Source organism: Plectropomus leopardus, chromosome 15 (assembly GCF_026936395.1).
Source record: "Plectropomus leopardus strain MGB_pleo_1.0 chromosome 15, ASM2693639v1, whole genome shotgun sequence".
NCBI lineage: Eukaryota > Metazoa > Chordata > Actinopteri > Perciformes > Serranidae > Plectropomus > Plectropomus leopardus.
In genome coordinates, this window is record NC_142190.1 from 29,256,094 (window position 1) to 29,282,941 (window position 26,848).

General features: G+C 37.3%; 1 protein-coding gene across 1 annotated transcript; it reads left to right on the plus strand.

Moving 5' to 3' along the window:
• The first annotated feature begins 3,213 nt into the window (after positions 1 to 3,213).
• hrh2b (histamine receptor H2b) lies at positions 3,214 to 18,229 on the plus strand. The gene is made up of 3 exons (XM_042499819.2): positions 3,214 to 3,314; positions 11,846 to 12,677; positions 12,818 to 18,229. The coding sequence occupies exons 2-3, from the start codon at positions 11,991 to 11,993 to the stop codon at positions 13,295 to 13,297; spliced, it is 1,167 nt and encodes a 388-aa protein (XP_042355753.1). The 5' UTR covers positions 3,214 to 3,314; positions 11,846 to 11,990; the 3' UTR covers positions 13,298 to 18,229.
• Positions 18,230 to 26,848: the final 8,619 nt, after the last annotated feature.

Here is a 26,848-nt window from a genome sequence, read left to right on the forward strand (position 1 = left end):
CCGAAAGAGAGTGGCAGGACATGAGAATAAATGGACACCTTGAGGCGAACAGGCGTACAGTAGTTACTTCTGAGATGACTACAGATATATGTAGCTATTTTCTCTTTGTTTTTCAATTCTCTATTTTTTTTATGTCCTTTTACTATTTGCACCATAGGCATGGAGAGAAACAGAATTGACAATAAAGATGACTTTTATTTAAAAAAAAAATATATATATATATATATATATATATATATATATATATATATACATAAGTGCATCAAGTGCATAACATAATTGCAGATCCTCTGATATCGCAATGATGCTGAAAAGAAACCCCAACCCTTATAACACCTACACAGCCTGCTAATCGCTTACTGCTAACTTCTGTAATTATGAGGATACAGCTCTCTGGGTTTGTTCTAACTATTAAATTAAATAATCAGTTTCTAATTTGACTGTTAATTTGTTTACTATACTTTTATTGCTTTACACTTGTTACTGTTCATAGATGTAGTGTGCACCAGAACAATGCTCAAACACTTTTTTCCCCCTCCAAATTCTCCCAAAAATTATTTGCAGTTTGCATAAGCCAGATGAAATTCTTTTACATTTTTATGCCCTTGAAGACCCAGTCACAACAGCATAAGTCATGCAAGACCCTAAAAAAGACTGGAATTGTCAGTTGTCATGTTGACATTTCAGTGTCAACTCATGCACTTGCATGAAAATATTCCACCTTAAAAGTTGCCAGTAGCTGCTGGTGGTAGTCTTTATGCAGCATTGTGAATTAAAAGATCATTTTTCAGTCCAAAGCTAGGTAACTCAGTATGAAATATGCATTACTCTTCTGCCATTACTTTATTTGTGATAGTAGCAGAAAAAAGAAAAATATTACAAAGTTGTTGCTTGATTCTACTTAAACAGGCATCATAAATAATGGTATGTCTGCTATGTCAGTCAGAGATTACAGTGTGTAAACTTGCCAAGAACTGAGGTTTCATTATCTTTCAATTGAGTCATAACTTAACCCTTTGAAATCTGAGAAAAATGTCTTACATGTCTTATAAGAAAAATGATGTCACTCCACTTTCAAAATGTTAAACTATACGTGTGTAGACATGCACATGCATCATAGGTGCTCTCTGCTTCCTAAACAAAAAAACACTACACTCCTCAGACTGCTTATCTATTTGGTGAGGGTGTGTGTTCAGACTCTTGCTCGAGGTAACACACCTTAAATAAACTTAAGTAATTAATCTTTTGCTTTGACTCAACCAAAGAAAGAGGAAGTGGCACAAAGAATGAGATAAAAAGAAATTCTGGCTCATTTTTCTTCCTTAGCATTTAATCTATTGATTAAAATAACAAGATATCTCGGGCTTTGCTTACTGAGCGTTCTTTTCTGGACCAGTGCATCCAAATGAGTTCACCTATTAAATAAGATTCTTAAGTTGTCCTTCACTTGAGAAATTTGTCTCAGTTAGCCCATTGACCTGGTCAGTTTCATGAAGCGTATAGCGCACTGCTATTTCAAGTTGAACAAATAGACCAACCAGCCTCGATGATTCTCAGGCCTTCTCCTCCTCCCTAGATATGTTGTTTTATGGCTCCCTCCTGGATTGAAGTTATTAATATTTTGATCAACATCCACACTAATCTTTCTGCCTGGAATCTTTTTTTAACCCTTATTAAATCATTAATTAAAAAAAAGTTTTTAAAAATTGTTTCTTTAGTCTTATAAGGACAAATCTTTAAATTAATAGTATAATGTGTGGCTACTGTAAATGTGCCTGCAGTGCCAGATATTTACAATTTGACCGCCTGGAAGGGAGGATTTGGAGGACAGTGAGTCTCTTAGTTGAGGTAAATCCTCATGTAGAGAGCCAGGACAAGTAGAGCAGTTAATCTAAGGACAAACTTGCAAATTTATATGTCCTAGAGACTACTCAAACTTAATTAAAACACAAAAATCATGATGACAATCTTTTTGGCAGCCCATGAAAGTCATGGCATAGCTAACTAACTAGCAACTCACTGGCTAGGATTACTCGTTTTAAATAAAAATCAGCAGACAAGTGATGACTAAACAGTGTGGAGAGAGATTATGAAACTTGATTTGAAACTTGATTAAACAGCTATTGGTTGCCTAATTTTGTACAAACATTCGTAATGCTCTTAGGGTGAGCTGTAATCACTTTGGCGACCCCCTGACTTATTATATAGCACCATAAATAACCATCAGCATGTTGGAATGCTACTGACAACATGTTCACATCAGTTCTCAGCACCACTGTTCCTAACTGCAGACTCACAGACTCACTAGAATGACTTTGGACTAATTCATTAATTTAAGGTGCCACTAAAACTTAAGTGGTTATCTTGAAGCACACATGACTTAAAAGGAGCCTTTTTTTAAATTAGGTATTTGCTTTTTTTCTTTCAGATATTAATGTGTTACATTTTGTTTTTGAAACATAATTAGGCAATTCCTTATGCAATGCACAAAAACCTGGAAACTAATAAGGATGCGTCTTTTTCTGGAGTGGTAGCATTATGCTACCATAATGTTGACATGGTTAGTAGTTAATAGAGATCTGCAGCTCAAAAAACAGAAAAACCACAAAACAAAAAGAAGGTATGGGCATGTGTCTTTGTATCCAACTTATTAGCTCATTGGCTAGTCAAACTTTAACTAAAAAGCAAATTTTTGACCAGAATCATCAGATCATTACAATTTCATATGACTTGATTTGTCACTTGCTTGACTTGAGAAATGACTTGGCTTATCTATTGTTTTTATTTATTTATTTATTTTTTGTCTTGTTTTGTTTTTGTAACTCAGTAACCTGGGACTTGCTTTAGACTTGAAGGTTAAGACTTTCTTGTGACTTGCACATGTTTGACTTACTCCCACCTGTGGAGACACACTGTATTTTTTATTGTACTGGATCTAAAGGAACTCAAAGGTGCCCCCCCTCTCCCCTCTATGCTCTTACTGTACACTGCATAAGCAAAATATAGAGGCTAAAAAAAAACACATGCAATGTAGACATGAGGTCGTGACTCAATTTTGGGTTCTTCCTGCATTTTTAAGCTAAAACACAAATGACAAAGCTCATGGGCAATGGATAAATGGATGCACTAGAGGGAGTTAAAGTGCATATGAAGGTTACATGTGTCTGTCTGCACATGTCTGTGAAGACACAGACTGGGAGGGAGGGAGAGAGAGAGAGAGTAAGTTTACACTTAAGCAGGCTCAAGGAAGCAGAGGGGAGCATTCATGCAGAGAAGGTTGGGATTTGACGGACGTTTAAGACCAAACATGTGAGGTGAGTCAATGCGCTTTGGGCAACTTTATTTAGGTTCTTTATTCAGTTCCTCTGAGGATTAACCAAGCACACACTCAAGAGTGATGGTTCATGTACGAAGTCGTGTTAAGTGTGTAAAGATATGTTGGTATAAATATATGAAAGTGCTGCTTAGTGATTCATTTATGTCTCATTTTCTCTGGTTAAACATTCACATGATGTTAGTGAGCATGCAGGTGGGTGGTTTAGTTCTGGTCCAGCTGCAGTACGCTGCCATAACACAGAAGCCTCAAGAAAAATACTTTTTTGGTCAAACTATGCTTTTGCATGTGTAATTAGAGCATTATTGCACATGTGACTGACCCTGGTGGTTTTACTTTAACTGTTCAGCACAATGAGTCTCAGTTTTAGTCCTACAAGATAGTGTGTCAGCATTTAGAGCTGGAAGAGGATGGTAATGTTGGTTAGTTTGCCACATAGTTTAAACCACTGCATGTGAGGCAACAGGCAAGGTTTAAGATGTATTTTTCGATTTTGTCTAATCATCATTACTGAAAGAGTAATAAAATATGTACTCATGTGTACAGTTATACAATATTAAAATCCACTGTATTTAAGGCTTTGAAACTGGAGCCAATTGGCTGGATTTCTTTTGATACCACTGGAAGAAAGTTACTTAAGAAGAAATGACCAAAACAATAGGAAGAAATTAGTATATACAAGGAAATTGCTTGAGAATTAGCACAAAAAAAGAACAAAAGAAAATGAAAGTTAAAAAATAAAGACAAACAAGGCAATGAACTGAAAAAATATTTAAAATATAATAATTCTTTAACATAATTTTAAACATAGCAAATAAATATCTTTTTCTTTTTTTTGTCTTTTTATCACTAGACATTTCTTCTAACTTTATAAAAAATAATTTTCAAATCTAAAGTAATTTCATTCAATTTGTGATTTTTTGTTTTGTTTTTTACCAAGTTTGGAATCGCATTTTTTTCCCTATGTTTCTGAAAGAAATTAAACCAATTTGCTCAGGGTTCAAAGGTTTAAATATTTGTTAAAGCTGTCTGAAAGCAGCACAAGAATAGTTGGTCCAGGTTTAAAGGGTTAAACTGTATATCACCAATTCCAATTCAGTTTTTATTTTCCTTTTTTGATAGCTCTTAGTTGTTTAACTGGTATTTAAATTAAAGTAAAATGTTTTATAAGTCATCTTTCAGTAAAACATGACATCGTAGCATGGTTAATATGATTATTAGCAATCATGTGGGAGTTGTTCCACTTAGCTACAAAGCAATTAAGTTTAGATTTCCGAAAAGATGTTATAGGTCCACTTAATAGGAACAGCACATCCTGGATTAGATAATGAAATTTAAAAAAAAAAGTCCTTTGTGGCAGAAAAGAAAGTGTAGTAAGCCCAATACAAGAGGACAAGCCATGAATACAAAAAACCAAAACAACAATAAACAAATCATACAATTTTTCCTTGGACGTGACTTGGCAAACTGCCAAAGGATTCACATACTGCGCTGAATGCTTTCACTTTTGGCGTGTTGGTTTGTTCATCTATAAAGTTGTCCCACCTTGTGGTGCTCGGGGCCGGATGTTTTGCCACAGTGTTATCACACACTGTTGACTCATCTACCTCACCAGCCAGACTGCATTTGTTCCATGATGCAGGGGATATTTAGGTTCTCTAAACTGTATGTATAGATGAAAAACTGCCAAAAACAAACATGATGCCATATATTTAGTGTAGATAATAGCAACAAAATAAGCTTTGGTATATGCTGTGCATTCCTTAAAGAGACCAGAGATTATTTTGCTACTAGATGATCTGGGAAGCAAGCTAATTAATTATGCAATGAAATGTAAAATGATCTCACTGTCTCCTTATGATACTACAGTATGGTGTTGTGTTTCACCTGTTACCTCACGCTTGTGCTGCATCAGCTACAAGGCAAACTGAAAGTGGAGGAAAAACACGGATCAGCTGATTTTATTTGAGTTCAGTATTAAATCCTGTGTGACTCTTTATGGCCATTGAAGCCTGGTTCTTGTTGCACTAAATGAGAGCAGCAGGTTGACAAGGGACACGGCTCGATCTAAACCCTGTCAGTGCTGAACAAACAAAGTCACCATGGAAACAAGACAGTGTTTATCCCTGAGGGGAATTTATTGACATTATTGCATTAAAACTTGAATTCTGTGGATGCAGAGCCGAAACAATGGCTTCTTTGAATCACTTAAGTAAAAGCTTGAGCAAACAAGTTATAATCTTCTTATGAGATGATGAGCTCTTAAACTGTTGTGCACAGTGAGTCACTTATGAAACAAATGTGTTATTATTGATTACAGGTCCATAGTGTAAAAAAAAGTCCAATTTCCATGTGTTTTTTAATTATAAAGCAAGTAGAGATGCTACATAAATACTGTAAAGTATCAAAAGGCTAAATCTGCAGAGAAATGCACACAGTCTGTGTTAAAGCAACATTATGTGAGTTTTCCACCTTAAAATAGCAGTTTCAAAGTGAGTCAAATTGTACAATATCTTTCAAAAGGGAGAATGACATCTAATCCCACTCCCAGAGAGCACCCTGGTTGCCTGCTTTCAGCGGGAAGTAACTTGGCCAGTGGGCCACAGCTCTCGCATGAAGTGCATACGGCTTAACGGTATCTTCAAGTCTCCTTCAAGTAACCTTACAAATCTATCTCAACTAGCATTTAATAAATTACCACTTAGCTATGTCCTGTAAACGTCATGACAACACTTAAATACACACATACTCCACATGCAAACAGTTTGCAAACAATGGGCTGTAGACACTAACAAGTGCTTTGTACTTTGGTATCTCATGACGTCTTTGCCGGCTCAGAATCACTCAGCTTTAAAAAAAAATGCAAACCATCTGTGAGGGGGAGCCTAACAGCAGTAGGTCTCTTTTACAGCATTGGTGTTTGCACTCACAGACCTTTGGTGTGCGCCAAAGCGCATGGAATCCAATTGTTACATAATTTGGCTTAAAAAAATATGACTTTAAACAGATTGGTAGGACTTATGAGAAAGAGTGATGTCACAACAATACTATATAAAGGTAGAAACAGCTTCAACAGTGCCATTACAGTCATTTCTTAGCTGTAATGACGGTGGAGAGACACAAAGAGCACAAATGGGGGTGTCCCAGAAAAACTGACCAATCAGAGTTACTTATCTTCATCGAATTCTTCGTATTATATCCTACAAAATGCACACAAGACATATTATATCCAATGAATTAGCACCCCGAAAATGATGTTACATCCTTCACATGCAGTTGAAATAACTAACGTGAAGTTGCAGAGGTTATATTTCAGGAAAAGAAACATTGAAGAACGTACCTTAAAATAACTCAAAGTTCACATGTTTGCACGTCTCCAAGGAAAAGTCCTAGGGGAGTGTCCTAGGGGAATGTGCAAGTTTTTGTGAATCGGGACTGCTTCCTTTTTTAGTCTTGTCAATGCAGAGGGAAACAGCATGCCAAATGGAGTGTTTCAGACAGAATGTGAACACGGGTATATTCACGGAAACAGTATAAAAGAAATAGTCTTTTCTGAACCTTAAAGCATGTAAATATATTTTATTAGAAACCCACAATACAAGTATGAATCTGGAAATGAGAATTGTGTGGAACCTTTATTTAATTCCTTTTTGCACTGAAACCACATATGTGAAGCACCGTGCTGGGATTGTCAGTGTCAAATACAATTCACAGAACAAGACTTGACCACTTGGCCATGATACTTTCTGAGAAACTCCTTGAACACATGGCATGTGTAGACATATAAAATAATTCAGTCAGTCAATAACATGAAAGCTGTGGTTCTGTTTTAATTATACTTCATCTAATGCATCATGATAGTAATCCTTATCTGAACTTCCCCTAATTTCCTTCATCCTAACATAAACATGTAACATTATATCCGCTCTTCTTATCATCATCTCTGCAAACACTTCATGTTATTATATCTGTCGTCACAGCGGGGATGATACTGTGTTTGGAAAAGCCTGAATAGGGTCACAGTCATTGTTATAAAACAGAAGATAAAGCAGTTGAAAGGATCTGGTAATCCGCACTTCCCTGTGTTTGTAGTTACTACAGATTTGACATTTTGTTTTGTTTAACAGGTACTGATATGCTATTATCTGTGTTAATCATTCCAATTCTGGAAAACTGTTTGCGTGTCACCGGCTACTCAATGAATAGAGAGGTCAGCTGAAGTGTGATGATTATATGATACTACTAAAGAACATCTAAAACTTATTGCATTAAATATCAATGTATACACAGATGGAAAAACATCAGCAACATGACCTCTTATCCAAAACAACAATAATTTCCATTTTTAGATCAACAACATCAACTGAATAACATGACATTTATAGAACTTTATATAATCTTATATCACCAACACAGCGGCTGCAGCCATATACACACATTTTACAGCTAAGGAAATATTACACAGCTTTTACACACTGTATAGCTTGTGCACATAACGCTATGTTGCTAGGCTACGGAGTGGTCATTGACATTTGATGTGGACAGAGAGTTCACTCAGTTTGTTGTAGCCACTTGTCTAAACCATAGACTCTATAAATAATAGATGTAATTACTGTGACGTCATCCAATGGTTCATGGACTCCCGTATAGAAGCCTTAAGTTGGGCAGCTATCACCATTTTGATTTTTTTGGAGCCAGGAGTGACCATATGTGGATAAGAAACTGGAGTTTTGGAGGAGCGATTGGTGGATCTGACTCACAGACTGTAGCGATGCTTCGCAAACAGCTTGTCACTCAAACAACCCCACCCTTAAATTTGCATTGCTTTAAGCCACCATGAAGTTCTTCCTATTCTGCCCTAAATTCATCTTCTCTGCTTGTTCATTCTCAACCAGAAGTATAGTATAACCAGTCTACTAAACCTCCAAAGGTAGTTTGTTCTATTCTTATAGAGTTGTTTTTAGACACACTTAATAGAATTCATAAAAAGTGGTCTCATATTGTTTAAAGTAGAATAACAATATACGTGGCCTCTTCAATATAATACTATTTAAGGTCACTATCAGCCTGCTGTTGTCTCTGCTTTGTTATCATCAGACCTTAATTAGAGAATTAAGGTCCACACCCAGTGTCATCAGTTCTTTATGGGAGTGCATCAGATGACCTTACTGTAATAAGGAAGCAGATAGCAAATTAAAAATAACACTATCAAATTCAAACATACAGAATGTATACACTGTCTAATGGCAGCCTCACTCAGGTGGGGTACAATTGGGGTTGCAAATAGTAGGCAATACACATTATATAAAGAAAATTCAAACATCAAAAACACGGGCATCAGAAATACAGAATTTCCATACATATTTGTTCCTTCATGTAAAGCTTGCTGGTGATGCAGAAGCAACATGTGAAATATGATACAGGCATATCAAATTGATATCACTTAATGATATTAGCTTTTATTGGAGATCAGTTTAGCTTGTTTATAAATAAAGTTGCCCATTAGGGTTGCATTTGCAACAGTGATTCTAGGATGCAGTCTGATGATTTAAAGAAAAGAAGGGAACTAGTAAAGCTTTCCTGTGAGGCATGACAGCTGAAGCTTTGAAAGAACACCTCAGAGGAAAATGCCATCCTGGTGATCCAGATGGATCTTATTTCAATCTTTCAAACATACTGTGAGTTCAATATTCAGCTGTCTTATCGTTTTGAAAAGACCTTTATTTGAGGATGCAAACTCATCAGTGAAAAAAAAAAGTGTGCCTTCTAAAAGTAGTCAATAAAATGTCTCAAAACACACTTTCAAAAGAAGGTACAGGGTTGGATACACAGGAATCATCCTTTTTTTCCGACTGCAGAGCTTGGGTTTGTTTGCTTTACTCCCTTGTCTGTGGCAGAATGCTTTATGGTTGTTTTTAAGATCTTGTCTTGAATTAGCCTGACAGTGATGCACAATATTACGCAGCCCAAGCTTTAGCAAAAGCTCTTTCTCTCCAGTAAATTTTCCCATCTCTAGGGGGGACAGCTACCCGACGTCAACATATGTTTATACAAAGGCACATCCAGGTCCATTACTTTACTTTACCGTTTTTATGAGCACCTCCAGGCCAGCCTAAGCCCTGCAGATATCAGGTTCAGAACAATGTGTATTAAGTCTGAATTGTTCTATAGACTGTCGAATTTGTAAGGGCTGTAATGCATATGCTGTATAATGTCATAAAATCAGCCCTGCTATTGTATGAGATGGACTGATGGTTGAATATGGTTAAACATTACAATAGAAAGTACCACTGGTGATGCTGACCCACAAATGGCTTCTGAATGGTTCCTTTATTACATGGGAAAATAAGCAGCTGGTATCAACTAACAGTAAATGAATTCCACTATTGCATTAATGATGTTGATCCATATTAACTGGTTGGTGTATAGAAATGTTATGAAGTTAAGAGGATAGTATGTAAGGGAGTTAAACGTGTTATGTTTGAGCCTCTACATGTTTTATTCTGTTTTCATAGTTTTATATACAGTATATACAGTTGTATATACAGTATATCTTCATTTTTGTGTATTTGGAATGAGGTCAAATAGGTATGGAGCTCCCAAAATAGTAATAGGGATGGTAAAGACTAAAGAAAAAGCTGAACTACACACAGCACCACTTACAAGCCACCCCCTGCATAAATGTGGCTAATTTATCCTTATTCTGGTGATAAATGTGGAGCTAATGTCCAATTCTGGGAATAAAGACAGAGCAGGGATCTATAGCAAGGTCAGGGATATATACAATCAAGTTGGACATCTGTAACAATTACTATCCATGTACTCTGTAGTAACATTTGCCAGCATGCATTTTTTCTAGTAGTACTTAATTCATCTATAAATACATTTATTTACAAGGAGTTATTCGCCTTTGAAACCTGAATCATCATCACTTTTCTTGTGTTGTGCTTGGACACCTTTCACAAGCATTTAAACATTTGAAACCTGAGAAAAATGATCTGAAAAAGAAGTAGGAAAGAGAAAGAGAACATGATTAGAAAATTTAAAAAAAACAAAACAAAAATCTTCTAACAACTATATTTATTATTTGTATAATTCTGTATTTAAAATTATGTTATTGGTTTTTTTTTTTAAACCTATTTTTGTAGTGCTTCTCTAGGGGTCAATTCATTTCTGTGTTTTTTTTTCTTTAGTTGTCTTTTCTTTAGCAAATTTTCAGGTAACTTTTAGGTAATATCTTGGGTAATATTGTGGGTCATATCTTGTAAAAATACTCATTGCCTTCTTCTTATGTGCTATATATATATACAGTGTATATATATATATATATATATATATATATATAGATATATAGATAGATAGATAGATAGATAGATAGATAGATAGATAGATAGATAGATATACGTTTTCTGACATCTGATTTGATATATTGTGTTTTTTGCTGTACTGAATTATTTAGCTGTTTATTTTTTAAATTATTGTAAGTATATGTTTATATTTTGCTACATTTACAGAAGCCACGAGAGGCAAGGCGAAAATATCTCCTAAGTAGAAGATATTATCTCTGATGTAGGAGGTACTTATCCATAGTCAGTGTGTCACATAGAGTAGATGTAGTGGATGATAGTCTGCTTGTGTGGAGAGGCAGGCTGGAATGTGACATGCAAGCTCAGCAAAGTACTGTTGTGGATGGGGGTCAGCAACAAAGCATACTTTAGCCTCCTAAAAAAGACAATATAATTTTAAATGTTGATTATATTGAGAATATTTTCACTGCTTTACCTTCATTTCAGACAGTGATTTACAATGGGAAAATGAAGCCGTTATATCTCTGTTTTCAAAGCCAGAATCCACTGAGAAAAAACAATGATGAGTCTCCCGTTAAAACAGGCTGTCTGAAGGAAAGCTACAGTGGTGAGAACACGCTCAATATAGCATACACTCAGACTGATACTAATTTAATTAGGTGGCTACTTTTGATACTGACCCCCATCTATAACAGTACACACCTTAGCTTTCATGTCGGACTCCAGCCTGCTTCTCCAAACTGGGGGTGTGCCAACTGTTATCTACAGTATGTTACACACTGACTATGAATAAGTACCCCATACATTCCAACTATCACTTTAAGTTTATCTTCTACGTAGGAGATATTATCTTGCACTTCCTACATTGAGATAATATGTCCTACATATGCGATAAACATTGCCCACAAAATTTTAAAAAATTGCATTGCCTCTCAGGGCTTATGTATATATAAGATAACGCAAAGTAGGGAGATTATAGTTTGGACTCTTTCGATATTGACTCAGTGCAAAAGCTATGCTCTTAAGCATTGTTCATACTTTTTCTGTAAGTCATGTGCTCAGTTACCATTTGTGCATATTTGACCTTTAGCAGGCAGCTCTAGTCAGACTAGTCAGAAGGATAGACACAATAATAAAATGTCACTTACATGTGACATGTGATGGGATTTTTCAAGTGCTAACTGTTGTTCTTCCTCTTCACCAGGGAAGAGTTTACAGCACTGGCACTGAGGAAAAAAAGACACGGCTGCAAAATGCTTTACACTCTGTGATATACATCTGAAGCTAACACCTCTATACAAAGGAGCGATGTAAAAAATTTGTCTGATGGAAAATTGAACTGGCAGTGGATGAGCCTGTTCAAGCATTTTCAGCAGCATTCTTTCAGTGACCCAGTGCCTGAGGAGGAGGTCACCATGATCTCCACAGCACTCCGCTGGCTGGTTCTGGTGTCTTTTATAATTCTGACCATTGGTGGGAACATGCTGGTGTGTTTGGCTGTGGGGCTCAGTCGTCGACTGTGGCGCATCGCTAACTGCTTCGTGGTATCTCTGGCAGTGACAGATCTCCTGCTAGGCCTGCTGGTGCTGCCCTTGTCTGCCACCCTGGAGCTGCGCAGTGGGAACTGGCCCCTCGGAGGAGCCCTGTGTAACATCTACATCTCACTGGATATCCTGTTGTGTACATCGTCCATCCTGACCCTGCTGGCTATCAGTGTGGACCGATACCTCGCCATTTCAGCCCCCCTCAGCTACTCCCGGAGAGTTACTCCTCTAAGGGTGACACTGGCCATGATCGCCATCTGGGCCTTGTCACTAGCTGTGTCCTTTGTGCCCATCCACCTGGGCTGGAATACGGCGGACTACAGTGTGCAGCACATAGACTGGGACATGGGTGATGAGGACAAGGAGGGACGCTACTGCCAGTTTGAATGGAATAATAACTACGTCCTCATTTATGTCTTTGGCTCATTTTACCTGCCTCTGTTGCTTATGTGCGGAATGTATCTCTGCATATTCAGAGTGGCACGAGAACAGGTCAGTGTTTATTCTCATTTTGGAAAACATGCTGAGGTGGGATACAAAAGGTCACAGAGTCATATTGACTTGGTGAATTCAGTCTGTTATCATCAGATCAGTCAGTGAGCTCACTTCATTTTCTGTCTCGACCTTTTCAGGTGCGGCGTATCCGTGCTGCCACTCCATCATTTGCACGCACGGCATCGACTGCAGCCATAGCCCGAGAGCACAAAGCCACAGTGACCGTGGTGGCTGTGCTGGGGGCCTTTATCATCTGCTGGTTCCCCTACTTCACCTATTTCACCTGCATGGGCTTAAGGGAAAAGACAAACCCGCCTAATACACTTAACTCTGTGGTCCTGTGGCTGGGCTATTTTAACTCTGCTCTTAACCCCATCCTGTATCCAGCCTTCAACAGGGATTTCCGCAGGGCCTATGGACAGCTGCTTCGCTGCAGAGGACCATCACACAGAAAACTACGGCTTTCTTGTGCGTCCATGCAAAAAAGATTGACCTTTACTAATGGACAGAGGGTTTCCCAACAGTCTGAGAAACATAAAGACACGGTTAATAAAGAAACTGAGGGGAAGAGCCTCACACTACATAAGAGGAATGGTGTCCCTGATGAGCCAAGGTAAAACACCATGTATCTGTAGTTCCACTGCTGGACTAAAATTTGTGAATTATAAACTTGCCCCACTACACACAATTACAATATCACATAAATGCTTAGTAAAGAGTGCCAAAGATTATATAATCTGTGTGAAACTCACATGACAGGAATACAAAAATAGGACATGATGCAAATCTATGTGCTTTATTAAAAGGTGACCAATATTTTCTTGATTACAGAACATCATGACATTCACAGTGCTGAAATGTCTGTTTATTAGGCACATGTTGAAAGCATGTAACAAAGTATTTCAAAGAAGACAGTAGCAAGCGGAGCAGAATTGAGTGGAATGAATAGATAACTCTAAGTTTCCCAGTAAGCTGCATGGAGACAAAGGTGGTTAAAAGTTTGCAAACTGTTTATTTATTCTCCCCTTGACCCTGTCAATGAGAGTGAATAAGTGACCAGTAAGTTCATTTGATGTGTTCAAATTGTGTATGTTTGACTAGACCCAAGCAGGATAACCTTGACTTCCTGGATGATTTAACAGAACTGCAACCGGAGCACACATCCATTTTTGCTTTTTAAAATGTATTTATATTTCTTGTTTATACCATAGACTGTATATATAATGGATATTATTGCAATCTAATCAAATATAATTATTAATAGCTTTTCATTTATTTGAATTTGAATATTTGTATGAATGCATTCTGAACACATTATATCAAACATAATTTATCAGTAAATAATTTCATATTTATAATATACTATATTTTAAGTCTTTTAACTCAACTTTTGCACACAGACTATGAATGTATTCCAGACAGTATACTGTATAATGCATATTAGTATTCTGTTGGCTTTATTTGGTCCTTGTAATGATTGCAGAAGACCATCAGGGTAATGTGCAGATGGAAAATGGTTTTCGAGCACTGTCAGTTACAAGACAAGGCGAGCTGAGTGCGATTCTAATTAAAGTTTAATGTGAGTCGTGGTGCTGTCGATGGTAGTTGAAGTAGGTTGATAGGTTGAGGCAGGGAAAGGGAATGAAATCCCTTTGGGATGAATTGATGACTTGTCTCAACCTTCCAGAAGAGAGGATGCTGCTGAGGGGGAGACATTAGATTCCATCTCACGAATATAAGGTCTGAAACTGAAAGCGAGCAAGCCAGCAGCTGCACAGTGACATAAAGTGGAAGTAATTAAAATTATTGACTCTTATTCAGGTCAAGTGGCAGAGGAGTAAAAGAGAGAGAATAAAGGTGCAGGACCATTTATAGGGAGAATTTAATGCAGCTGAGTCCTCTGAACTGAGGAGGATGAAATTGTATTACTGTTGGCAGTTATGTTCAGTGCAACTCATGCACAGCAAATGTCTCTCAGAGTTTGAGTGTTGCACATGTAGTGACATGGAGTTGAAAGAGTTTCCTCTATAAAATTTGCTAAAATCCTTCAGAGAAGGCTCAATAGTTCAATCACATCTCAGTTGGCAAACTGACTCTCTGAAGTCTCTAGAAATAGTTACAGTCATTTTTACATTTCTGTTCAGCCCATTCTCATCTACTCACCGTCACATACCGAAGCTTTGTCATGTCCCTCAGCCTATAATATTAATGCCGAAGGCAGACTTAGCATTGTTTTGAGATGCACCAGGCTTTCAACTATCTTTAGTGTAAATCCATCTGCGGTGATGCTGATGCTGAAAGCAACTGACATTGCATAAAAAGCAAGAAAAGCCCCCATAGGGTGGGAGAAACGGGATGAGAATGGGTCAAACAAACATAGACTTTAACTCAGGAGACTAAAGTTTATGTCCCTTGTGAAACTAAAAGTCACTGTTGTTTTAATGTTAACATTATGTAATGTACTTGCAGTGGTCACGCACTGATGTCACCAATTGTAGTCACTTTACATTAATAACAAACGTACTTATTTTAATGCAAAACATGATGGTTTTCTTGAAATTTAATTGAGTAGTTTTGCTGTTTAAACCTAATTTTGACAATTTCACAACACACTGACCTTATTATACAATGTATTTCAGCTGTGAATCTCATAGCAGCCCGTGTCTATTCCAAAGCTGTCATATACCACCACTTTTGCAGTTTTGCAATTTCAGCATAAGAACCTGACACCAAAAGTCGACCTTGACGTCATCATGATACACTGCTGGGTGGCGTCAGCTGAGGGCACAGCTGGACAAAACTGCTTGCGGTGTTATTATTATTATTATTATTATTATTATTATTATTATTATTATTATTATTGCCACTGGACAGCCAGATAGCACTGCCGTGGCAGCCTGATTCGTGGTCAAGGTGAGTTGAGAATGGAGATGGAACCTGTCACATCTGGATGATATGCCAGTGGACAGAGTCAGGTTGAGACATAATTTAAGGAGCACAATGGTCCCTATAGAGAGGGAGGCCTTTGTTACCTTATCCTAACCATCCATGCAAGCATGTGTTTTTGCTGATGTCCTAGCATTGGTTGCCATGTGCTTTTGTTGCCTAGACTTTGTTGCCTAGACTTGCCTAGATCTGTTTGTTAACAGATACAACAAGATATAACATTCATTACTAAGCTCTAGAGATGCTAATATAAAAACATTTTTGCACACACCCAAGCTAGCTGTTTCCTGGTACTTCCAGTCTTTATGCTAATTGTCTCCAGACTCCAACTTGTTAGTCACATTAAAGTACTGTTGACCTTCTCATCTGACTCTCAGAAAAAAGCCATTAAGCAACATTCCAAAAGTGTCAAATTATTGTTTTTAGAATTAAAAACTCCATGTATGCAGATATGACAGAATAATAAACTTCTCACTAAGTTGTTGATTTTGCTTTGTCAATGCAGGACAAAGAAAATGTTTCAAAATAAAAGCTGAACTTTAGTGGCCACCAGTCTCCCAGTTTGCGAAATAAGGAATGAGCATGAGTGGGCACAGTGAGGGTCCTTACGTGTCAATAACGTAAGGTGAGAAAACAGCCTAGCTTTGGTTGCACATGCAATGGACCCTCAAGAGGAATCAGGTTTGTCTTTTTCGTTTAATAAGAGCAGTGGAATGGAATGTTATTTTACAAAACAAGACTCCCGTCATTTAGACCCAATAGCATCTTGATGTTTTTGTAGGTCCACAACAGAGAGGATAGTTAGACCTAAATACTTAACGCAATAACAAAAATGCCAGTACTTTTATAACTTGCCAAAAGTCACTATGGTCACAAATACAACAGTATTGTTGAATTAAAACACTATTATTATTACTATTACTATTTATCTTTATATTTTTAAAGTATATATTTGTATTAATGTCAAACAAAAATAAAAACTTAAGTTTGAGGTCTATGACTTTGCAGGTAAAATATAAAGGAAGATGATTTATGATGACTCTAGAAAATTGCAATTATTTGTTGCCGTTATATGTCACTCAGTAACAATGAATGCATTCAGAAATAACTGGTAATCGTCTGCTAGACTTGAATTTAATCCTAGAAAAAATTGATTTTTTTTTCCTTGTCCTAGCAAAACTCCACAGTGTGATATTTGCGAATGATTAGTTACAATGAATTATATTCTAAAATCAGCTTAAGCCATCAGGATGAAAATAAATTCAATATGCATCTATGTTCTTGCTTTAAATACTATCCTTTCTACTTCCTCTGCCAGCTGTGTAGCTTTCTGTGTCAACTAATCAATGAAAGACAGATGATGAAATAGAGAACTTCCTTCAATTTATCCAGAGGCTTTGGTGCTCTAAAGGTTCTATATACAACATTCAGAGAACTGATATATCAGCAGAAGACTGGTTTCTGTGTGAAGGCATGGTGAAGAAATGGCATCCTGAGCAAAAGTCACACTACCTCTGTGTGATCTGAGCTTCTCTGTGGTTTGTTGTGGTGAGCTAGTCTGGCAGCACATGCATGTTTGTACATGTACAATGGCTAGCTTTTTGCCATACAGCGGTTGCCATATTGGGACAGAGTCACTGTGGAAGCGTAGTGCCTACTTTCTGGGTCCCACCCGTTAGCTCTGCCAGCACTGTTGCCCTCATGTGGTGCTGTTTATGGCATTAGCACCATTAGCTTCTAGTCAACAGCTCAGCCACCTCTATGCTGAGAACCACGTCCAGGCAAACCATACCCTCTGAATTTCGCAAAGAGCCCCTCATCTGCTGTCTGTGAAATGAGTGAGTGAATTTTCTTCACTTTTTCACATCTTTTTTGTTTGTATGTATTTGTGATGGTGAATTGTACAGAATGTAGGAAAAAAACACAATAAAAAGTATAGTTAAAGGTCATTATTTGATTGCCAACAAATTAAAAAAATATAATTATTAATACATGTCTTTAAGCTCTGAAATGTATCTACCGGCATATTGTATATAAAAATGTACATTATTATTATTGCAAATCATATATCAAGTATAAAATAGGTGACATAAAGCATTTGTTCTATTTCAAAATGCATTTATAAAGACAAGTGCCATTCATGAATAGGCTACGCATTTAAATCTTATCAGCCTGGTTTCTGTGCTTCTGTAAATGTTTGATGATAAATAGAGTGCCGCAATTGAACTTGGACTGAATCCCAAAGAAATACAGAACAAAAAGAGTTATGCAAAAAATAAAAAAGGATCCACCACTGATTATAACCAAGCCACATGATAGAACTGTCTTTAATTATTATTCATAATGGGACCAAAATATTTTTATAATGAGTTCCACAATAGTTTCATGTGCATCATCATGTGTTTTATGAAAATGTAGCACTGCCTCAGAAGTGTGCGAATCCATTACTGTGCCTGCCTCACTAGTTACATAAGGCCTGGTGACCGTGCTACCTACCATGCTCTGATTTTCATTGTGGTAATCTGTGTTTTCTTGCACATTGTCATTTCATATGATACATCTCTAAAGCACAAAGATAAATAAAATCCCTCCTGCTTAACAAAGGGTAGCGTTTTTATCTCAGTGTCAATAGTTGTATTGTTATTGTTTTGGTGTGTGTCAGTGTCTATTTAACTGTGTTAATGACGCACAGACAATTCAACTGGATAGAGGTAGGTACAGTTTAACAATGTTTACAGTGTCAAGAGATAATCCAACAATGGGGATGAAGCTAGATTTTTAGGACTTCTGCTTGGCTGCATAGAGAATACTTTTCAATAGTATTTTAGATAAACTAGGGGGTTGAAACGATAAGAAAACAGAGCAGGACAAATAAAGAGAGGTGTGTTACTGTAATCAATGTAATTAAAATGTGAAAAATTACACGCCAGAAAGTACTACAATAGGCCCCTGGGCACAGATATGCAAAAGGCCTGACCACCTCTACTACTACCTCTACTATCTCTGGTTTGGTTGTCTTTGTAGTGGTTTTGTTTGTTTTTTTGATCATTTTGTGTATCTTTGAAGTCCTTTTGTGTCTTTTTGGTTGTTTTGTGTCTCTTAAGTCATTTTTGTCTTTATGTCTCTTTGTGGTCATTTTCTGTCATTTTGTGTCTCTTTGTATGGTCTCTTTATGGTAATTTTCTGTCTGTTTTTTGGTCGTTTTGTGACTGTAGTTGTTTTGTGTCTTTTTTGGTTGTTTAGTGTATCTTTGCAGTTGTTTAGTGTATCTTTGCAGTTGTTTTGTATCTTCTTTGGTCATTTTGTGTTTCTTTGTGATTGTTGTGTGTCTGATGTAATTTTCTGTCTTTTTGTGGTTTGGGTCTATTGTTGTTTTGCCACTTTTTGTAGTTATTTTCTGTCTCTTCACAGTTCCTTTGCAACTCGGTGTGGTCATTTGGAGTCTCTGGGTATGGGTTAATTTGGGGCCCTGGGCCTGGGCCTGATAGGCCTGTTCAATAACCCATCCATGGTGATAAGTGATGAATCTTACCAATAACCACATAAGCTGAATGAAGTGTTAACTTTTGGTACACATGGCTAAAGTGTAGTCATGCCTTTTTTTATACTTCACATCCAGCCCCAAGTGATGCTCTGTACAGACTTAGGCCTAATAAGGCTGTTTAGAGAGTGTGAATGAACACAGCTTTCTGCCTTAAGGGAATAGTAGAAGTGCGCTGAACACAGGGGCAAAGGGATCACTGACAACAAATCCCCAACTGCTAACAAGTTAACTGCAGCAGTGGCACACTGCGCTGAGGCAGAGGAGTGAAATCGTGAGTCAACTGCAAATATCTTCCTAAGAAGCCAATTGTAGCGATTTTGTCAACTGCTTTCTCTGGAGTGAAAACATGGAGAGGTGGTGATACTGAGATGGCAACTTTCCAAGGGCCCCAAACCCTCAGGGGGTCCCAGGGCTTTGGGTGCAGTTAGTCAGTTTGGGGTAAACCTGGCTTATTTATTGTGTCTTAGAAAAATGATATGGTGCATACTCCTAATTACACGTGTGTTTTCCAAATGACCACAAACAGAGGTCAGTCTTGGCCCACAGCTAAATTATGCTGCAGGGCCCCCTGGTGGGTTAATCTGACCATGGTGCAACTGCTGCCTTTTCATAATGGCAGTATTCATAGATTTGAATATGTTCAACCTGATTGGCTGAGAATACATATACATTTTTTTTCAATGAGTAGATTTGCAGTGATATATTGCAAAGTCAATAAAAATGAGATCTTCGGCACCCTTTATAAATGAGAAAAGGGCAGTAATTATCTCAACATATGTCCACCAGAGGGCAGTACAAACCAGTGTTCTTTTTGCAGACTTAAATAATATGTGGACTTCCCAAGGTCTTATTCTGCCTCCATGTCACATACATGCAAGGGGAATCTTGATGATGGAGCATGCAAGTAAGATTATACCACAGGGGAGAAGGAAACCTTGTATGGGGGGATATGTCTGCAGGGTTCTTAAAAGATACACTGACATCATCATGTTTTTGGATCTAGTACAAGACAGCACTCATGCCGCTGTGTCAGTATGACCTCAAAGTGTTGGACCGACAGTTCATTTGCAACTTGCCAACTAATTAAATAATTTTTTTTTAAACTCATGCATTATACTGTTTGGTGGAGTGAATCATCTTTAAGATTTGTGAGTACAAGATGGCTAAAAAAACCTTTAATGTAATTAAAGTAAAGGTGTGGAAAGATCAAGAAAGAAATTATAAAATATGAAAAAAAAAAATGACATGAGCTCATTGTCTAAGGTAAGAAGTTGTTATTTAGGGATTTTGGATCATGCGTATGTTCATTTATTTCATGAATCTATTTACTTGTTGTCATAGGAATGTGATAAGAGTGCTTAATAACCTCATACATTATGCAAGTGAGTAGGAGGTTAGGTGGGTGGTGAGGTGTGAAGCGTAAAAAAAAGATTCCTTTTTTCTCATCATTGGAGCTTGCACTGAGAGGTTATAAACACTGCCACTGTATCTGATTGGAGTGCTTGCTACTGTTTGTTAACTCACAAGTCCTAATTGTCCCCGGTGGACCTGAACAGGACAGCAGTTGCCATGGATAATTAAACAAATTTCTTCCGCAGGCTACACTGAGGGGGGATTTTGTGAAGGTTTGCCAATTGGTCACAAGAAACACAAGCAAACTGTTAAAGTAATTATATTTTTAATAGCTGTGGCATCTGTGTCTTATTTCCAGTCTGCAGTTTTTTTGTGTTTGTGCCCAAAAGGCTGTGATAAATACCTTAACTGTACTTTAACGCAGTGTGCTGTAATGCTCGTCTTCTTCATGTGGATTCTGCTTTCTCAGCACCCCTTTATTGAATGTACAATAGCACCAGCTGCAACAGAGGTGGAGCCTTGTTGTGTAGTGCTAAACATTTTCTTACATTTCCTCCTAAGCTCCCATGTTGTTTCATTTACTGTTTGCTTTGTACAGTGTTTTATTTTATTTTATTTTATTTTTTTTATTTTTTTTACTTTGCAATGTGTGCAGTGTGTCTCTATGGATAGCAATGTCAATCTATCAATTTTTCAGGTTGTGGTCTCTTCAGGATAAATTGTAATAACTTTAGTGATGTCCTGACTTTTAATCTAGTGCCACCATAAGGCAAACATTATTTTTGGCTCATTTTATCATTAATATCCAAATACATCTACAAAACGAATCCACCACCCACTAATGTTTTGTGTTAATGAGCAAATGTTAGTTTCACATGTGATGCATTATAGCTGTGGTCTGTATGGAACATCAAAGCACAGATGAGTCCAGCGTCTCATTTGTGTAAAATGTGTTACCTGCCTAGATTTCTCACATTACCATGTGTTACCTGCCTAAATTTATGAGCACAGCTTAATTACTTAACTTATACATATAATATTATGTAATGTCACGGCACACTATGTTTTTTGGCTGTCCTGCATGGCTGTCAGGTGAGGTGGGTTGGGTTTACCTAGAAATAGAGCCTGTATGTGTCTGAAAGGTAATTAAGAGAGAAGATTTAGACCAGGTGTGGAGCCGCAGATGAGAAGGCATGTTTTCTCAGTGCTGCGAGGAAGATGGACAGTGGAGTTTTCCTTTCTCCATACAGTTGTGTGTTTTAATGTCTTCAAATGAAATGTCGAAGAAGTGCTGAAGCGAAACAACGTCAGATCACAGAGAGCGAGCTGACTGAGTGACAGCAAAGCAACAGGTAAGCCTACATCCCTCATCTTTAGCCTGGCAGCTGAACACTCACTATCTGATAATATATGTTCAGGAAGCCAAGTGTTCATAGAGAAATTATATCAAGTTGCATTTGTCGTGACAATATAATTTGCATGCCAGTTGTTTGTCAGTAAAATTTGCAAATATAAACAGGAAGTGTGGCTATAGCATAGAATGTCAAGCTAAGTGACTCAAGGTGTTGCTTCATTGATACTCCAGGGGTCAGCGCACTGTTACACAGGCCTCCCCATAATGCATGATATTGAATCTGAAATGCCTACTAGTGGATGCGCTAGTGCTGCATGAGCACATTTAAAATTTTGGTGGCACCTTTAATGGTAGCCTGCACAGAGCAAGCATAAGACAACACAAAATTCACCTCAAAGAGTGTAAAATGAGTACAAAGAGACATGACGACCAAAAAACATACACAATTACCACAAAGAGATATAAAATGACCCTAAGGGATCCTAAAAGAGGCACAACCCAAGGCCTAAAGAGACACAAATAGAGATACAAATAGAGATACAACAGAACTCCAAACAGACACAAAACAAAAACAGAAAGAGCCAAAACCACCAAAAAGTCTATTTGTCCTGTGCCTATGTAGAAGAGATGGTTGGGCCCTCTGCATGTTGGTCAACCTGACAATGGTTTTATGGACCAAGAGTTTACAGATGTATCTAAATTGTTTTAAATCCAGTAAGTAGATTTTAAACACAGGGCTCCCTCTAGGTTGTGTGTTTACTCCTCATTCTTTTCTCTGGTTAGACCAACAACTTCTCCTCCAGTAAAGGAATGACACTAGATGGATGATGTGGCTCGAATGGCCCACCTGACTGGCACCAATGCTCTGTCTGAATACCATCAGGCAGTAAACAATCTAGTCCAGACTTTTGGGGAAACTCCCTCAAGCTCAACATTTCCAAGACCAATAAGTTATGTTGTACTGTGGGGACAGAGGGAAAGTCAAACTTATAACAATTATCCATCCCCTCAGTATTGAAAACCAGCGAATAGAATAATGTTAAATCTTAAATGAGCAATGTTTGATGTTGAGCCTTGTCATAGAAGAATTTCTGTTGCTTTGTGACAGACGTTAAAATTTATCTTATCTTATCTTGAGCCAAGACACGTTTGCTTCCTTACTGTATGTGCTTTTGTGGGCCTTTATGTGATTTTGTGTGTGGGTGTGAGTTTGTGCGTGGGACTTGCAATAAAACAGCTGCTGGCTTTGCTTCACACTGCCAGATATCTCAGCTCTGTGGCCTCCCACTGTTCTTGTCACTTCTCATCCTTCCATGTGCAGAGGACTGCTTAACTCCCGTCTAGAGATACGAGGCAGGTTTGTCTGAGCATGCTCCGTGCGGGGGCTTGGGAGACTTAAAAAGAGTGTAGGAGGCGATGCAGTGCTGCTGCGGGGTTCTGTGGCTGCCTGCACCCAGCAGCAGTTTTTATACTGACATCACTGGGCAGCCAACCCCGAGGAAATGGAAAACTCAAGGCTTCACTCACCAAAATAATCAGAATGAATAAATACTGGGTCTTACTTTCAAAGTCAGTATCATTATAAAAGTGTCGCCTCAACTCTTTAGCAGCAACATTCTCCTTCTTCTTTAATCTACACAGGGAATTTGCTTCACTATGGCAACAACATCTTTCCCAAGCATGTGCCAAGGTAATTTTTTTGAGAGTTTATTTATTAATACCTCAATATCACCATGGACACTGATATTTTCATGTAACTGTGAAGGTTTTTTTTTCTTCTTCATCTTATTTTAGTTTTTTCTGGTGATGTAGATCACAAATATGTTAGGGTATTGCTGCCATCGTGATTTTAATAAACCAAGTACAATACTGTGAGAAAATATTGCATTTATTTTTCAGCAAGAAACTTTTTTTTTTAAGAATGTTTGTAGGTGGCACTTTCGCCCAGTGAGAAGTTAGGTTACTTTAAGTGCATGATAGCATACATGATATGGTATGTAAGGGCTCTGGGTAATGATTGTGATGAGGGGCTACATAAATAACTTGACAGAGCCATGGAGGGAAGAGCCCAGAAGTGATGCAAAATTAAACCACTGAATCATGTGTGTTGACATTGCTCGGCATGCTAATGGTCTTCAGGGGTCAGATATGGCATGGAGTGGGTGGATGCATGAGCATATGAGAATCTATGCCTGTTTGTTCCTGGACTCTTTGCAGTCATGGAAAGAAAATACTTCTGCTTACCCATGGTGTACTTGTGCTTCGCATACTATTTGTAGTTTGTTACTTCATGCTCATATGGAAGCCCTTCGAGGAAGGTGAAAAAATAAATGAATTAATTAATTATATATATATATATATATATATATATATATATATATATATATATATATATATATATATATATATATATATATATATATATATATATATGAGGTATTATCTTCTACATAGGAGATTAACAGTTTGGCCTAATAAGGCTGTTTAGAGAGTGTGAATGAAGTGCTTAGCACATTATACAAAGAAAATCGAAAGTCCACTCAAATGCAGCATAAACAAAAGGTTTTAGTTTTTCAGGTAGTATCTGCAAATTTCCACTGTCAAATACAATTAAGCAGAGTAGTGGGCACTGACAGGATTCTATTTGTTATGCACAAGAATGTGTAGGTTCCCACACATGCACACATGCAATCTACTCCATGAGCTAGAAAGAAAAAGAAAAAGAAAGATAGATTCATGTCATTATCTCCGAATTATCACCTTGGAGATGATATCTTGCATATATGACATTAACTTTTTGGCCAAAACTTCCCTCAATTTTTTTTTCAGCTGCCTCTCAGGGTTTCAGTCATTGTTATTGAACAAATATAATAAGCTTATATGCATTGTTAAAGATTAAACAAGTTTTTCCCAACCATTTTTGTGTTGTTCAAAAATATTTCAATATTTTACAAATTTGCAAAAATGATAGATATAATGAAGACTTCTGAAAATGTATAAGGCAGAGCTTTGTTTTCCCTTCTTTCCTCTCTTGTTAATCATCTCATGACCTTCCAGATTTATTTTGTGACACTTTGGAGGGGGCTCAATCCTTGGAAACCACTGGCCTAAACTATTTAACAATAGCTATATGACTTAAAACCTTCATCATTGTTTATTATTAATCATAACATCATTTTAATAATATATCAGTTAGACTTTACTTTCAAATGAGTACTTTAAGTATACTTTGCTGATTATATTTCTGTATTTTTACTTTATTTCCGTATTTTGATTGCCGGACTTTTACTTTAAATGGTGTATTTTAAGACTGTTATGTTGGTACTTTATTCAAGTGAAGGGTGTGAGTCCTTATCCTGATTTTAATATATACAAATGTAATGCAACTTGCTGACAATTTCTATGTGCAGTATCAAAAGTGATGAATTATACAATATGTCTGTCTTTTTAGGGTTGGCAGTAATATACTGTGGCAACATGGCAATGCACCATGTTGATTTCCAAAGATGAGGACCCGCTCCCTATGTAGATATAAACAGCTCATTCAATTGTAGCTAATGAAAACACTAAGATTCATATTTGTAGGTGATTGTACATTAAAGAAAACATACTTATTATTTTATTTTATATCTGCCAATATATCCCCCTAAATTCTACAAACTACAAGTGTTACAAAAAAAGCGAGAGTGAGTCAATAAATCAGCTTGAGAAGCAAAAATGGGATTTTAACAGCACAATTTTTGTTATAATTACAATTTATAACTTACCTACAATTAGAAATATCCTGCACATACTTATTCTCTTTTTGACACTGTGACTAACACTATGCTGCTATTTTTACTCTGCCACTCTGTGAGTAAAGTGCTCCTCTCTTGGGATCTAAACAGGATTGTGAGAACAACCACCTCAAGTCACGAAAGCCAGGGTCTTCCTTTTGCTGTCTTTATTTTATGTTTTTTTTTCCCCTTACGTGTGACATTAAGGATAGAGATTCTGTAGGACAGGGACCTCCTGAAATGCAAGGGTGACTCTGACTGCAGGGAGATAAATAGAATCTATAAGCATTAAATATAGACAAGACAGAGGATGAGGGGGAGAAAAATAGACAGAGGAAGCACTGCGTCATGCTCTCCTTGAGCATTTCCCCAGTTCAGTGGAGTGAGAAACAAAAACCTCCAAAAGCAAACTGCAGGCTTACATAACCTGTTTCAGAGTCATTTTGTGATGGACTAGACTGTGTGTTTATGGGCGATTGCTCTGCATGTATGTGAATTTGGCACAGACCTCCTTGTTCTGTTTCAGCAATGATAAAGTAGCTTTCCAGTTCTGGTGGGTGCCCGATCACTATAGTGACAGAAATGTGCATTAGGGATTATAGATGTACTTTGCTGCTATAGCTGCACAGATAATAATGATGACGGTAATTAATTTTATCACTAGAGGCAGCCATTCTTTCAGGATAGATTCTGTTGTATACTTTAACATAGTGATTTTTGTTAGGTCCATCCTTTTTCCATAGAAATATCCACATGTAGACATGCAGCAATTTACTTTAAATATATTGAGAAAGTGGATGCATCATATTGTAAACACATGGCACTCACTTATCCTGTGCTCAGACTCCTGGATATGCATTTCTGTCTATTTATAATATTAACTAAGGATTTCCATATTTTGACACAAGAGAAAGCTAGCTCGATAAGCTAGCTCATTTATACTCCTTTTACATACTAAAATAAAGGTTGTAAATGTTACTGCCCTCATACTTCCATGCATGCTTTATGTTGGCATAGATACAGTCAATAGAGGGCGCCAGAGAGCAGAGTCAGTTGTTCCAAATGAGGTGGCAGTGGAGCAGTACCTAATAATGTACCTTTAAACTGAGGTAGTGTTGAAGATGGCGGTGGCCTGTGAAGCCATAAATACATCCCAACATTTGGACAGAGAATTCTTTTCACCAATTATCGATTT